Source organism: Pomacea canaliculata, linkage group LG9, assembly GCF_003073045.1.
Source record: "Pomacea canaliculata isolate SZHN2017 linkage group LG9, ASM307304v1, whole genome shotgun sequence".
In the NCBI taxonomy this organism is placed as follows: Eukaryota; Metazoa; Mollusca; class Gastropoda; order Architaenioglossa; family Ampullariidae; genus Pomacea; species Pomacea canaliculata.
This window is the reverse complement of record NC_037598.1, coordinates 1,566,363-1,582,908: the sequence shown is the minus strand read 5'-3', so window position 1 is coordinate 1,582,908 and position 16,546 is coordinate 1,566,363. Positions and strand designations below refer to the sequence as shown.

The 16,546-nt window shown below is 42.2% G+C and overlaps 1 protein-coding gene across 4 annotated transcripts; it reads left to right on the top strand.

Annotated features, from left to right (window-relative positions):
* The first annotated feature begins 3,702 nt into the window (after nucleotides 1-3,702).
* LOC112572805 lies at nucleotides 3,703-16,174 on the top strand. 4 transcript variants are annotated; one of them, XM_025252697.1, is made up of 15 exons: nucleotides 3,703-3,800; nucleotides 4,167-4,306; nucleotides 6,097-6,186; nucleotides 6,484-6,591; nucleotides 7,282-7,366; nucleotides 7,669-7,730; nucleotides 8,069-8,122; nucleotides 9,200-9,286; nucleotides 9,831-9,872; nucleotides 11,792-11,874; nucleotides 12,020-12,099; nucleotides 12,712-12,918; nucleotides 13,132-13,496; nucleotides 14,911-14,957; nucleotides 15,334-16,174. In XM_025252697.1, the coding sequence occupies exons 1-15, from the start codon at nucleotides 3,785-3,787 to the stop codon at nucleotides 15,401-15,403; spliced, it is 1,536 nt and encodes a 511-aa protein (XP_025108482.1). In that variant the 5' UTR covers nucleotides 3,703-3,784; the 3' UTR covers nucleotides 15,404-16,174. The 4 variants fall into 4 exon arrangements, with proteins under 4 accessions (XP_025108482.1, XP_025108481.1, XP_025108480.1 ...); XM_025252696.1 differs by having other exon boundaries at nucleotides 3,753-3,806; XM_025252695.1 differs by having other exon boundaries at nucleotides 3,759-3,818.
* The last annotated feature ends 372 nt before the right edge of the window (nucleotides 16,175-16,546 follow it).

Below are 16,546 nucleotides of genomic sequence, written 5' to 3'. Positions count from 1 at the left end.
ACTTTGCCTTCGATAATATTAGATGACGAGACGAACAGAGACATCACTAGGGACTTAGGTTTCTGAGGAGGGAGAGAGGGACAAACCCAGCTTTGCACCGATAAGGATCAGCTTTGTTAACAATGGGATGGTCTGTTCTCTCTCTCACACACACACACGCACTCACACACACACGCACGCACAAGCAACTTTATCGCCATAAACTACAGATGTTGAACTACACTAAATCCACATCATCATCATTTAATAGCTTCAAATGATGATGAAGCTATCAGATGAGAAAGAAATTAGATATTAATGACTTCCTTGATGATGCACATGCCTGTTCGTATGACCCCTCTGCCTCTCCTCACTTGTCATCAGGACAGCTGGTTGACAGATGTGAACGATAACCACACAAACATCATCATCATCATCGACAGGCTGGTATCGATGACCTGTGTCATGGTGTGTCACTGTAACCTCAGCTGTGCATCGTGTCACCTGACATCAGCCTTGACACCATCTTGCTTTACATCTTTTGTTTTTCAGGTCAGGCTATATATATGTATGTCCGTGAATCAGGAATGGACGACAAACACAGCTGTGATACTGCGCTATACAATCATCGTCATCAATGTCCTCGTTGTCATCATCGTCGTTAATGTCGTACTTACAAATTTTTGTAAGTGACCGAAGAGATATGCATGGCTGTATGTGTTTACTTTCTTAAGAAAAAATAAACAGCGTTGTAGAGTTCATGACAAACAAAGAGTACAGGTCAGAAAAAAATATAACAGTGCACTGGCTGTCACATGCTCTGACGTCACAGCCACGGAGATACACTCTGATGAGGCGACTGAGGCTTTTAGTTGATCAATAGTTCAATAAAGATTATTTTCTATCCTCTTTCCTTTGGATTATGGGGGCCACTTTTTTTAATTTTTTGTTTTTGTTTTCCTCTCCTGTGAGTTCTGTCCATGTGGAAGCCACAGTCCACACACCTGTGCTGACATCTACCTCATCTACCTGTACTGAGGTATTCGAGAGGAAATTCCCCGACGGTGAGTCCGGTGAACTGGTGACACATCGCGAGTATGTGGACAGGAGGACTGGATGTACACTTGATAACCTCGTTCAAATCTCAAGAGCACACGACTCCTTCTCATGTCTCCTGGTAATGTCAACTTTCGTCGCGGTCATGTGACCTGCAACCCCCATCAACAATTAAACGAGTGATTGGGGGCAGGGAGGTGAATGGACTTTAGTGTTTTATTTATAGCAATGGACATAGTTATTTAAAATGTTGTATTATTAAAATATAATTATTTACTTTTCTCTGTATTGTATTTTACTTTCATTTGTATGAAGGCCGTATGTGACCACCACTCAGTACGCTCGCGCGCGCGTGTAAAAGAGGGTGAGAGCAAGTCAGTTACATTACGGAAAAATAAAAATACGACAGGTGTAGGTCAATAACTCCATCTATTATTTTAATTACATGTTTCTAGCCTTTGTCAGATATCATAGTCGCTTAATGTAGCGTTGACACTGATTAAGATGCCTTGAATAAGAAAGGAATAAACCCCAACAATACTATAATATGAACGGACGAGTAGGTAAGGGAGCAAACTCTAACTAACAAACTCATGGCTAAAGAGTATAGTCTCCCTTTGTATGCTGCTTGGCGCATGGAAAAGTGAATGGGCAAAATACCGGTTATTTAATTGAATTATTTCAGAGCCACCATGAATCGAGGGCTGCCAGGTCCCAGTGATTCACTTAGCAGTTTAATATCTGAAACCACGATACCATTCTCAAAGTCACTAGTATACTTGACATGCATTTGTTACTTAATATATTTTTTGTGCAACTTCCCCCTTGAAACAAAGTGAAATAAACCATAAATCTCTCATTTTTGTCCCTTCCCTCACGAGAACTCGCATCGCCTGCTCTTTTTTACGTCTATAGTGGTAAGTGGTGGACCCTCCACAACCATTTCCTTTCCATGTCAGTCGGTGGACTGTCCACTTGCAACCTACGTCTTGCAAACGACATCCATTTGACAGCAGGCAGTAGCAGAGAATTTCAACAGACTTACAGACAGTTCAACCGTTTATGGAATGGAGACCAGCACTGACGAGAGCAAAGTGGTGGTCACTGGCAACTGCAAAGTGCAATGTAAATATCTATGGCATATACAGAGAGGTAAACAGTTTTCAGTACTTAACTCTGCTTGCTGACACGGAGAGGAGAAGCCAGACATTAGAGAACAAGTGCCCGAGGAAGTTGTTCCGGATCTCGCCAAGAGAACAAGCAACCAATGACTTTGTACGAAACACGTGAGGAGACATCCTCCAAGGTGTCAGGTAGGGTGGTCGACCCCGTGGTGGCCAGAGGAAGAACTGTCAGGGACTGTTCGCCCTATGCAGGACCTGCTTACTATCCCCCAAGTCATGAGTGGCTGGCTTTGCTAACTGCCTCGTCTGTCCATGTGCTCCCCAACCCTCGCAATGACCGGTACCAGTCAATGAACGAATGGTTGTCCCAAACCATTTTACAAATAATGGGGATTACAGGATTCCCCCTTTTGTTATCAAAGACAACAAGAGATTGATTTCATGAGTAGTCACTTCATTGAGTGAAAGAGCTTCTGTCTCGTTATTTTGGACTACAGGAGAAAGTTGCCACAAAAGGCGAGGAAACATTCCACTGGCAGTCCTTCAAACAGGTGACATATGAAGATAAATGTGTGTACCTGGAGGCGGGATCTGAACCCAGGGTCGAAGGATCCTTAATACAGTGGTGATCAACAAGCAAGTGTTTTCCTTGAACTCCCAGACTTGATTATAAAGAGAGTAGTGTTCGAGTACATATGGAGTGTCACACTATTCTTCTTCTAATGATTAATCTTGGAGTGCCTTCGTCTGTGTCTCGCTATCTATCATAATAATTTACCCTCGAGTACACGTGAACTGTCTCGTTATCTCTAATCTAATGATCAATCCTCGAGTACACATGGACTGTATTTGTCTATCTCTAGTAGAGTAACTATTCATTATCTCGTTAGTCGAGACCTTACTAGATCACTTCATCGCATCTTGCCTCCCTCGCTCTCTACCCGACAGATTGCAGTGAATGATAGGGTGTTGGATAAAAAAACAAAAAAAAAACAAACTATGTTGCTGCCTGGTGCACGTCAACAGTCGGTCAATCAAGGTGAGAGCCAAGACCTGTCGTCACTGGGCAGACAGGTGTCGCCCTCGGCTCTGGCTGAGAGGCGACTAAATACTTGAGCTTCTGATCACGTGTGCCTAAAGGGCTGGCTTCTGAGGGCAGTACTTGGGACTTATGGGGGAAGTGTTCATAAGCTTGTCTTGGGTAATATTAAAATTGTAAATTCACACACACACCACATACGCGCGCGAGCGCTCTCACGCACATACAGCCACACACACACTGTCTTTGACTTTTACTGTCTTCCACAGAGATAAAAATACACAAATATAAATATGCAGCATACTGACATACACATAATGACACAAACCACACATCTTTGCACACTTAAACGCACGTTCGCACGCGGAAACATATACTGAAACACACACACACAGAAACACACTCGCCTCGAGCACGCGCTCTGGTCCCGGGTGTCGCCGACTAATTTGACTTGCTAACTACGGGTGCCACTCAGTAAACACACAACTGGCCACAACTCACACTGCAGTTCTGTAAAAGGGGTACCCACTCTCCCAGCACTGCTCTGGGCCTGTCACCGGGGGAGAGCTGGCGGAGGGCACCCGACATGCCACAGTGTGCAGGTACAGGTACAGGTACAGGTACAGGTACAGGTAGTAGAAGCTAATCCTCTGTTATACTACAGAACGAAAAACTGTTCGATAGCTATACTTTGACCTCGCTTTGATTAATCACTTCACACTTAGCTCCTTCTCACCTGAGTTCTGCATAGCTCCACCAGAACACTTGCTCTGTTCCAGTCCGAGATGTAATTACACAATCACCTTTTACAACATGCTGCTGCAGTCGAATCCATTTTCTTGTTGATAAAGAACCAGTCACTTTGTGGGATAGGTGAAGTAGGTGATAAGATTGCTTTTGGTAAAATGTGAAAAAAAATGTAAAATGTGAAATACATATCTTAGCTCCTACTGTGTGGTTTACTTCAGAAATGAAGGGGCTTCATCTCAGCAAAGGACAGCCGCAGAAAGAGAAATGGTCCTTCCAGAACATGGAGGAAGTCAACAGGGCAGCCAGCTGTCTTCTCCGAGTAGCCATGCTTAATGAGCGATCCAAGAGATGGACAAAGGTAGGTAGTGATTCATTGTCTGCTTGCTTGTCTGTTTGTTTGGTAGGTTGGTCAGCCGCTCGATTAATCGATTATTGATTACTTTGTAAATATCATTAATTACTCGCACAAATGCTTGGAAATCATTTTTCGAATGGAATATTCAGACGGAAAACGACAGCAGGATCTGTAACTTATTCGACGATACTTCAGAGTTCAGCGACAAGAGAAGCGGACTAATAAAGGACGATAATTTTTGTTGATAGTCGTCATTTTTTCTGTCATGTCCTTTTCATACCCTTGTGAGGCAGACACAAGAACGAATCAGCCGCAATTTATTTTCTTTAAGGTGAGCAACTGTCTGATAATTGTCGGCGGCCGCGTCCTGCCAAGTTTCAAAGCAAACCGTGCAACGATTACCTGACAGGTTACCGGCACACCCAGGTGCAAGGTGACTCGACTGAAAAAGCTTTGCGACAAAAGTGCCACTTTTACCTGGCATTATGTAGAATTACAGACTATCAGCAGGTGTGCTGTCGTCTATGGACACTCGCTCGACGGCCGTTGTTACCAACTTTGATTGAAGGTGGCGTGAAATGTCTGTCTAAATAATCTGAGGTTTGTAAAGAATCTGTCAAGCTTGTGAACAGTGTCCCGACTCAGGGTCAGGTGTTTGTATTCATAGGAATGCGGGGTCACTGTGTTTATTTATTGGGAGGACTGTGGTAGAGTGAAGCTGAGGTTTTGAACAGACAAGCTGACAGCGAGCTTTGGCCACGACTTTGGAACTCGAGGGTTTCAGGAGCAAGTCTTGTGACTTTCACTTGTGCTTTTCAATGGAAAGAAGAAAATAAAACCTACCTGCAGGATTTAGACAGTTTCACGAGAGACAAGAATTAAATTATCAAGTTTTTATATACATATTATAATTGTGATTATAATGTAATTAATCTTTGCCAGGTATTGGGTGGTGTTTTCGCCAGGTATTATAGGGTGGTCAGCGAGAACTTTGTGGCGTCAGTCAGCAAAGATCAGGTACAATACTAATCCACCTACCAGCATCACCACAAAGAGATAATTCCTGCAGATATTTAGTTACCCCCTTGATTTGTCGTCTCCTTAACACAGCTGTGATGTAAGCGATTAGTATTGAGTAGAAACTGACCAAAGACACTCCCGAGGAGAATTATTTTCTACCCGATTAATAATTTTAAATACCTTGATTTTATATGAAGTATACGATGGAGGAGCTCAGTTCCGTTCACGAGACAAGCCTTTGAACATGAGAGTTTTTACCTGGGTCTTGCAGGGAGGTCACGAGTTCACTAGCAGCGACGTCACACACGTCTGCGTACTGACTGGACAACTCTCCATCTGATTCATGACAGCATGTTACAAACTCTTCATCTGCTACAAATTTTCCAAATGACTACTCGCTGCAAACTTTTCATATGTTCATCTGCTTCAAGTTCTACCATTGACTTTCACTTTCAGTGATGTCAGAAACTCTGCCAGCAATTTTGCGCTAAACTACTTGTTTGACCCGCCCCGAGAAACTTTTGCACTTCCTTTGCATTCCTTGGTCGATTGTCGGGTGGAACACGTGCTAACCTGTCTATAAGTATATCCGTCTCTGTCTCTCTGTCTATCTGCCTGTGTGTATATGCGCATGTGTATATGCATGTCCTCTCATTCATTTATTTTCATGCACATTGCCTATCTGCACTATTCCTTGAACTAACAACACACTGTGAAGCAAGTGCACAAAATGGCATCACGTGACTTCAAAAAGGAACATGATTGGTTGATAGGTGATGGAGAGCTACAAACAGTTGCTGTGGTTGGTGGATAAGAGTCATTTTCCCAAGGACTATGAACCTCCCTCCTCGTACGCCATGTTGGTGAGTTTTTATTGACACCAACACCATCGAAGTCATTGTCGTCCTCCTCATTGCTTTCATTTTTGATAAAAGTCATTAGTTATTCTCAATCATGTTTGAGTGCCACCTCTCTTTCTCTCTGAAACAATTGCACCATCGCGAGTTCATCTTATTTTCCCATTCTCCATTCCAATCTATGAAGATGATGATAATGAAGATGTTAATGATGATGGTTATTATTATCCCTAAAAGTTTTTCTCTCCATGCACTTGTAATGGAAGTGAATGTTCTTAACCCTTGTGTGGCCGTGACGTGTAGACATATGAGCTGCACAGTCATCTGGCAGTGGCTCTGCAGCGAATGGGTCAACACAGGGAGGCTGTCAACCACCTCACAAGCGCCATCAAAGTCGTGTCCATACCCAAGGTTAGCCGCAATGTTGACTAGTAAGCAGCAGGACCCAAACAAAACAAACTACATGCCAAGAAAAGAGATTTTATAAAAATTTTCTTTAATTTTTGTTTCTTTCTCTTTTTTTTCTACCTTACCCCCCTAGTATGTACTAATGCGTTCGTGTAGGAATGTTCTTTTTCTGTTTCTTGCATTAGTGTCTTTGGTTATGTTCTTGTTAATGAAAGCTTCCATGTTTGACTGTTGTGTTCTGCTTCTTACACTGTGTTGTTTGTTCTTTACTTGTGTTCTTTTTCTTCTTTCTCCCTTTTCCTCTTTTTCTGGACGTAGATGAGTAGTAAGGGAGGTCATCAAGCCGCAGTGGCTAAAGCGCCCTCACGGTGAGATAATGTTGTGTGGGGTTCGTATCTCGGCTCCAACACACCTCTCTTCGGGTGTTACTTTTTTATTTTCTTTTTTTAGATAGAACTGACTGTTGGTGGTTTTCTCCGGCCACTCTGGTTTGCTCCACCCTGTGTGTTGCTCGTTGTGTTATGTGAGTGTTATGGGCATGTTCTTAAAAGAACGGTGCATTTAATGCATACCTTCAAAAGATGTGTAGTCTTCATGTGTAGCCTGCTTTCAAGACACAGCGTTTTATAAATGTTCGCTGTACCTTCAAGTTTCATAGAAATATTTCAGCAAACTATTTTCGGACACTTTCAGGGTGGATGTCTGGCTGGCTGTGTGACCAATTCCTGTTTGATGACACCGGTCTACGCTCGACGAGCCTTTGCTTACGCAAGGCTGGGTAAGGACTTGAGTGGACTCACATGTACTTACACTGATTCTGACAGGCAACTATTTAAAAACGGGGAGAGGATGTATCTATAATTATTTATTTTGCGGAAGAAAGAATGATAATGGGAAGCAATCAAAATTTTACAGAACTTTCACAGTAAGGAGCATTACCTCCCTTGCCCTGTTGCGTACAGTCATGGAGAGTCCGTGCGCGTGCTTGAGCGCGTGTCTGTGTGTGTGTGTGTGTGCTATTTGCTATTAGTTCTCATACCTCAAACCCTGTGACACCGTTTCTGTTGTTTAATGTCGTAGGTGAGGTCAGAAACGCTCTGCGTGATGCTGAGAAGTCTGTAGTTCTCGACAGCCAAAACCCTGTAAGTCACCATCTGCCTTCAAACTTCTCTCTCTGTCTCTCTCCATCCCCTCATTCCCCCCACCCACCCACTCCGATATGGGTTCATCTGTGGTCACTGGTGCGAGGCGTCCCTGGCCCCCTGACTGAAACTCTCGTTCTCTTGTGTCCACCTGTCGGGGACAATAATGGGCGTTGGACTCAGCTTTTCACATACTGTACTCTTGATACGATGAACCACTTCATTTTACTACGCAAGTATCTTTGGGTTTACATTGACCTCTGGTTTGTGATAACAAAGATTGACATGATGTTTTGAAAGTATAAGTTATAAGGGAGACTGTTTTCTTTCTCTCTCAGGATGTGTACTGTATACGGGCACTTGTCAGAGGATCACGTGAGGAAGAGGCGTTGGTATGATATGCACGTGCGCGTGTGTGTGTGTGGATTATGTGTATATTAACTGATTTAGTGTCTAAGCATAAGTTTTCTTCTATTGTGTGTGTCTCAATGTCTTAATCGATAATGTGTCAATACATTGTCTCAATTTTGCTTGTATTGATCAGGTATGTCTTGAGTATGTATATCTTGATTACATGCAATAAATAATTCAACAAGAGAATATTAATAAAAACAGAAATAACTTTTTCTTGTGGTAAGAGGTAATCCTTCCTGGTCGGCCGGAGTGATGGAAGAGTCCCAGAATGGAAGTAGTGGAATAAAGTTTTCCTCCATACATCACACGCTCACACAACCCCAACCTTTCCCTCCGAGTCACGTGACAGAGTTTATTTCTTGAGATCACTGACCAATCTCTACAAAGACCGATTAAGGAGCGATCTGTGACAAAATATGGGTCAGTGATGGGGCTGCTGGGTGTAGGAAACAGCTGCTGGCCGACTAAACATTCACCACACGACTCGAAACTAATGGCAGGCCGTGGACTAGGGGAAGTAACTCAGACTAACAGCGAGCCGCGGTGTAAGGGAAGTAACCCAGACACAATGCGAGTCGATCGCATTCTTGGGAGACCGCATCACGAGACCACAAAGGGGGTTTCAGATTTTTTAAAATCGGTGGTGGCTGTTTAACTTTCACTTTCTTTTGGGGTTTTCATTTTCTTTTCTCGCTATTTTTTTCATTCACTCTTTTTCCCTTTTTTACAAATGGAAACCATATTATTTTTGTCGGGTGGTGCGTTCCACTGTTCAGCAGATAGTCGCTGGTAGGAGGCATTCTCCCACCCTCTCCCAAAGTTGAAAACACCGCCCACCTTTACTCATCCTGTTCAGAAGGAAAGTAGTTCCTGAGTTGTCTGAGGAAGGAAAGGGAACAGACCCCCCTTGTCAGAAAGTCAACGTGGCGGATCCTGGGTTTGAATCTTACTCCGGCACATCATTTTACTGTGTATGTGTTGCTTTTGTAATAAATTTTTCAGTGTTTATAACTAAAATTGTCGGTGTTTGTACTAAGGCGTAATATGTCTGGCAGGCAATAAAGGACGCGGACTTTGCCCTGAAACTGAACCCTAGTCACTTATGCGCCTTGGTCATTCGTGGAGCCCTTAGTCGGACACTGGTAAGCTGTGCTCACCTTCTGGATTTATTTCTTTATTACCATAATACAGTTGAAGAGCTAAGACATTATTTACCAGTATATAACACCTACCTATTTGTAACACCCTTTTTCATGCCGCCAGCTGCAAGCGATACAAGATGTTTCATTGTCGGCAGTTACATCGTTTAAATTGTCCACCAATTACAAGATAGATTTACCTCCCTTACTTGTCACTAAAATAACAGTATCAACAAAATATTATAGCTTTTGCTGTATTGACACTACAGTGGCGCTAAGTGTGAGTGAATAAACACAACTTTGGTTATTTCTAGACAGTGGTGCTAAGTGTACTGAATGAACTCGGCTTTGGGTTTGTTGGTTTACAGTTGGCATTGAATTAACGCCACTTAGCTTATGTTGTTATGATTATAGCCTGTAAATACTACTTGTTGGCAACACCATACTCGTCTGACAGAAGCTAAAGATTATTAATTGTTGTTTTTGTTGTTGTGTTTGCCCATTCTTTTTAGTTCAGTTCGTTGTTGTTGTTTTTTTCACAAACAAGGACAGCGAAGATAAAAAGGGAAAAAACATTTATCAGCTAAAGGTATTGTCGGCTACAGACCAGTAGAAGATATTCTTTCCGTCTTTGTAGTTCAGTGTAGACTCTACTAACACGTGCTTGATAAACAGCATATGTTTAGGTTTGATAGTCTTGGTTTAGAATGCTTGCATAATCATAATTATGTTTTTCACAGCATAGACACACAAAGACAGTCAAATAGACACTCAAATAAACACACATGTAAATACATAGTCAGAAGAACACACACATAAGCATTGATAGGTATATGTAGTCTCACACAGGCACATAGGCAGATACACATTTACACATTTACCTCGAATGTGGTGAGGAATGGTGAGGGTTGGTGCGAGGTGAGGAAGGTGAAGACCACGAGGAGGCGAGGGATGATGAGAGAAAGGAATGTCGAGGACTGTGAGGTGAGGAATGGCAAGGGATGACGAGAAAGGGATTAGTGAGGGATGATGATGAGGCGGGGAAAGACGAATGATGAAGAAGAGAAAGTGGAGAATAATGAGAAATGGTGTTTACTAGGAAAAGTCGACAGTGACGGGAATGTCAAGGAATGATGTGGAATAGTAAAGAAAATTCCAAAATGGTACGAAATGGTCGAAAATGGTGAGGAGATCGAGAAGGATGTGAGATGGCGGGGAAAGTGTGGAATGGTCGGGCATTGTGGGGAATGGTGGGAAATGGCGGGGAATGTTAGGGGAATGAAGGGTTGGAGCTTACCATCAGGGCGCAATATCTCGAGACCTTCTAAAAGCAATCCATAGAATATAAACTCTGTACTCATGAGCATCATTTGTATATAATTAAATTATGTAGTATTTAATTTAGTATCACCTCATTTGTATACATGCTTTTGAATGGAAGAGATGGCAGTACCCCTCCCTCCCCACCAAATCAAAGGTCAACAGGTGCAGAGGGCTGCCAGTGTTTACCTTGGTACAGTGATAGACAGAAGGCTGTCCTTTAGTGATCCCGTAGAGAAGCTCAACATCTTATTTTTATTTGTAAACGTTTGTAGAGACACGCAGAGCTTTAGGCTCCTTTTTATTTTATTTATTTTAAAAAAGAGTATATGAACGCTTAAATCTCCTTTTCATTTCAAAACATTTGTAGAGCCGCTTAAACCCCTTTTATTTTAAACACTTGTACAGGTGCTTAAAACTCCAATTTTATTTCAAAACCTTCATAGAGACGCTTACATCCCCCTTTTTTTGAAAACCCGTTGGCCAGTTTTTGTCAGTGTTTGTCTTCGTAACTTTGTATTTGATCGTAGGTGACATCTGCAATAGTGAGACTATATCTTTCCATGCATAAAATACTTTGTTACTATGAAGATTGTTCTGGAACTAATACGTTTTTTCTAGGTGTAGACTGCTTCGTTATCACTAAAGCTAGATTGACATATTTGTTTAAATACACTATTGTGACTGTCATTGAACTTGCCTAGTTTTGTCTACAGTTTACTTTTAATTCTTATTACTGATAATACTCTTACAATTTATCACAACAATGTTTAGGTAAATAGTAAACAACAGTTTATCATTACTACACATCACGTGATCTCTCCACATGATCTTGGAATATTTGACAAATGACTGGCTTCCTTTTCCTTGTCTAACCTCCTCGCCTTTCCTTTCTTCTCCTGTAGCTGATCTCTTCTATCCACTCTATATTATTCTATAGATTCTCTCTATCTTACTCTATTCATTCTCTCTATCTTACTCAGGTGACCGTGTCACAGCTATCGGTTTATCCTAGTGGTGTGATCCGGTTTCATTTCTTTATTTCATCCCAAATCTTTATAAAAATTTAATTTGACTTTTGTTCGCCTTCAAAAAAACACACATCATAAAACCTTTAAATCTTTGTCTTAAGGTCTCCACGAGAGACCAGGTGAATGAAACTTGTTGTAAATAATTTGTTTTTCACAGGCGGAAAAGCTGAACCCCGAGTCACAGACATTTAACACTGTTGGCGACTTCCATCATCCGCACATCTTAGACTTCTATGACAGGTGAGACAACAGCAGAAATGTGAGCGAGCAGACGGACGGACGGACGGCCAGCTTTTCCTTCTTCATCAGCATCGTTGTTGTTTCGTCGTCTTCCAGCATATTTTGATGCTTGTCTCCTGAAACTGATGTTATTTTTGATCCGCAGATACCTGTTTACTCTCAGCGTTCCACACACCATGACAGAGATCAACCTGACCCCAGACAAACCCAGCAAGCAGCAGATGGGTAAAAACTGTCTTCTCCTCATGCTCCTCTTTTGTCCCCTCTGTGATATTGTGTTAAGATAGCCTTGAAGCCAGGTAATGTGATGAAATGTGATGAGTCCCAGAAAAAAAGCATTTGCAACTAAATTATGCAGGAGAAAGTTAAACTGACTCATGTTTCCATCATAATGGCATTCTGCATTATACAGGCTCTGAAACCAATGAAGTTCTCTGACTAGTGCTTTCCAATTAGCAGTAATGTGCGCTTATCGGCTGTAAAAGAAAAAAAAACAAACTTAATGTTTCTTTGATATCTGGGTTTGATGTCGAAAGATCATTTGTCATCTACTGTTTCATGGAGTTCACATTTTGGAAGGAGCAAAGGACAAAGAGAGAGAGAGGGGGGAAATAAAATTATAGTCTCGATAATTATATAAGCACTTTCTTTCTCTCACACACACACACTGTTACATTCTGTATGTGTACTGTCTGCATATGTACAGATTGTACACTGCTCTGGATACAATTTACATGTTTAAAGTTTGTGTCCGAATAATTGATTGTCTTTACACACGTAACCATAACGATAGAAACACCCTGCGTTCCAACTGTGTCCCACGCTCTGATTACTCAGATTTGAACCCCGAGTTCTACAGTCGCTGCACTTCCCGCGCAAGTTCACGCCCAACCAGCCACCGGTCCGAACGTGCGGTCAGCGAACCATTTCGGTGCGGGGCGCCATCTGCTGGCCACAACATGGCGTCCGCCAGGCGCAGGCGTGATTACGGTGCGGCTGTGAGGAGGTTTCTGGCCAAGCCTCAGACGGCGGAGGAATACATAGGTATTGTCGTCAACTGATGACTGGTTCGCTCTAGCACTATATTTCAGGCATCATTGTAATATTCCACTGATAAGACTTCTATCGTCAGGCACACTAATCTGTGTTTATAAGAAGTCATGCACTAGCTTGAGGGAGAAGAGGGACACTAATAAACAAGGTTACTAATTAAGAAAATAACTTGCCTATATTTAGACGGTGTTACTTTCACTCTAGCCAGTCTAGAAAAAGAAAGACAAAAGCACAACAAACCGCAGCCTCCTCCGACACCATCGCTAGCACCACGACATGTCTCGTCCCCCGAGGTCAGCAGCGACACTGGCGTCATGACAGCTTCCTCGGCCTCCTCCCCCTCCTCCTTATCCAAGCCTCTCAAAGGGATGGGGACCTCCCAGCAATCCTCCCTGTTCTCGGCCAGCCACGTGACCTGCTCGGCGCTCAGTTCCTCCTGCACAGAAGGACCGTCTCAAAGGACAGGGGTCGGAGCAGACGTGTGCACGAGGGCGCAGTCGGGAAGAAGCACGAGAACCTGTTCCACGAAGACGTTTGTCTTTCAGACCCCAGACAACTACACCATTCCTGTAAGTGCCTAGTCCTTGCTTACCTGCACTTGTCTGGTGTTATATGTCTTGCGCAGGACACTTTGTGCTAGTAATGTAATCTGAAAGTTCATAGTTTGGCCTTTAATGGGGTGAAGGAAGGCTGCTGATGAGGCCAGAGCTTTGAAGTTCAACTGATCGAGTCAGGAGAAGTCTGATAGACAAGAACAAGGAGCCCAGGCTGTTGGGCTGGGGTAGGGGAAAAGGAAATGCAGGAATCCAGAAATGTGGGAAGCCACCTTTGCTTCCTCAAGTACAAAAAAGCCAAAGAAATGGAGATGGTGGTAATAAAGATGATGAGATCAGAGCAGGTTTTTTTCTGACATAATTACACTGTTTGTGTTGGTGGAGGGCACATTTTTGGTGCTCCTAATATGTCAGAACACTTTATCCAGTGTTACAAAATCTGTTTGTTAAAATTTAGAATATTTTTGCTTAACTACTGCGATTGTTGTTGGCCAATGGAACATAGCAAGTTAGTATGTCAGTCGACTAAAGACATATTGACAAAACCTGTGGGACTGAGCTTGCAGATGTGGGATAACAGTTTAAAAAAAGGAAAAAGTTTCTACTTTAGAAACAAAGTGCTTGCACCTGTGTTTGTGAGTGAGATGTCAAATTACTGCACTGACAAAAATATAATGTTTTATGATTTATCAGATTTATTTTTTCGGATATTCTTATTAAACATATTGGCCGAAATTTTAAAACCGAGTTTAACTCCCTTTTTTAAATGGTTTGGTTCAAGAGTCGCAAATTTCAGGCTAACGGTAATCAAGACAAGAAGGTTGCCTTGACAAGCGGGCTTCTGATCGATTGCAGGAGAATAGGGACAGAACTGGGCGGAGAGAGAGAGAAGGAGGGCGAGAAGAAGGGGGGAAATAGAGGGGAAAAAGAGAAGAGGAGGGAACGTTTTGCAATGTTTGAAATATTATCAGCATGTCCTCTAAAATAACGATTTATGGGCATAATGAAACAGAAACAAAACTTCGCTTGAGTTTAATCATGTGAAAAATGCGATTTTCCCAGCAAAAAAAGGTTACGTAATAATTTTGTTCATTTGTTTATTTATATTTGACTGCTTTCCCATCTTTTCGCAGAATTTACTGTCTTGCCACATGCATCCCATTCTTGCTAACGACATTTCTGCCTTTGAAACCAGCGTTAGGAGTTTTTACTGTGAAAAATATTAGCGAAAGTTCCACGGTGTGAATGCTTCACAGTATGAATGTCACAACGTGTGAATGCTCCATTGTATGAATGCCCCACAATGTAAATACCCCGCAGTGTGAATGCCCCACAATGTGAATACCCTGCAGTGTGAATGCCCTGCAATATTAATGCCCTACAGTGTGAATAATATGCAGTGTCAATGAGAATGTGCTTTGTGTTTCAGGTCTTTCAGCCAATGAACATAAAAGATGCCCCACGCATGTATTACAGGCGAGTCAAAGTTCTTGGTTTCCGACTGGAAGTTTGGTAGTACAGACCAGTGTCGAGTGTAGACAATAACTACAGCTTGCACCTCGTTGCTTAACTCACAACTTTCGGTGAAGACGTATGATTATAACTTTATTGGGACACTACACTAAGCCCAGCACAAATAACCAATCACATTTCTTACATTCTTCACCAAGCAAAGGATAACTCTTTGTGTTCTTGTTATGTCAGCTCGCAGGTTCAGAAGCTAGCCACCTTTCAGCACAATTAGTTTTAGTGTTTGTGTTTGGAGGTGTCTGTTACCTGCCTGCTGAAACAGAAAATAACAGGATTACTTTACCGAGTCACTGGTAAGCGGCGCCATTTTGTTTGCTTGCAGGCCATGGAAGGGAGACAAACTTCCGGTCGCAGACGCACCGCGACCGCAAACGTCACCGCCTTTCTACTGAGTTATTGAAATCTGAAGCTTATTGTACTTACTGTACAGCTTGTTCGCGGTATCTCAGAGTATAACGACTCTTTGTTCATGGTATCAGCTGTAGTTTACTTTCTGTGACAAAGGATATTAATAATATCGGTTTCTATAATTATTTACTCATTAATTTTCCCCTCTCAGTAGTAATGTTCCTGAGTTTTAGGAAAAAATCCGAATACTGGCGCCTTGGAACCGGGCCCGTAGGTGATAATTAGGGTTGAACTCCTGCTACTCATAACATAATCTTGCAGGGGAACAATATGTACAATAATCACTCGTCAGTCGCTCCCAGTTTCCACTACACGGCTCACGAGCCCCACCCCTGGTCTTCCCCGAACACAAGAAATAACGACTTGTGATTTCAAGCACGTCTGCCTATTAAACATAGTCTAAAGATGACCCGGTGTTATCCCAGTAACTTTGGAATAGTTGTATACAACAAGATGTAAGTGACATGTAGTGGAGAAAGCCAAAATATTGAATAAATACTCAAACTATTTTTGTCGCAGGCCCACGAATAATGTAAAATCTAAAATAACCCTACCAAAGAGGCTGTCCAAATTGCATTATAGAAATCCAGGGGATTAAAAACTCCCTTTCGCATCTCTAAATATTGTTTGGTGTGAATTCTCCGTGTTGCATCACCATGGAGGGATAGGATTGTGAAGCCCTGCAGTAACCCCCATGAATGACTGCAGCATCTCTCTTGCGAACTTCCACGAGAACAATAAATGAAAGTGTCTCAGTCGTGTTCTTTGGCAGCTTATTATGAGAAAGAAATATTCTTGATCTCATATAAAAAATGTGTTTTAGTTGAGATGTCTTTTCAATGCCAGATAAAAGATAAAATAAGAGAAGTAGCGAGAATTTTGCAGGAACAGCAACTCGGTTGCCATGTGTGTTGCTGTCAGTGTTCAGCTGCAAACTGTAATTTTCTCTCAGTTTCTTTTTTCTCTCACGCCATTACAACAACCACCGCAACAGCCCATTTTCTGTCATTGTTATAAACCCTCATTAAAACAATGTTGCATTATTGAAGAGACAACACCAACAGCAAAGTGTTTTATTGAATGGCGGTCTTTTCCTGGATTTGGTGATGCGATGACGTAGAGTAAGT

Coding starts and splice junctions, on each gene's coding strand:
- LOC112572805 (XM_025252694.1), top strand. CDS start 3,785: ATGCCACAGTGTGCAGGTACAGGTACAGGTACAGGTACAG. Junction 9,873..11,791: donor AAAACATTTATCAGCTAAAG/GTATTGTCGGCT, acceptor TGTTTTTCACAG/GCGGAAAAGCTGAACCCCGA. Junction 14,958..15,333: donor GCCCCACGCATGTATTACAG/GCGAGTCAAAGT, acceptor GTTTGCTTGCAG/GCCATGGAAGGGAGACAAAC.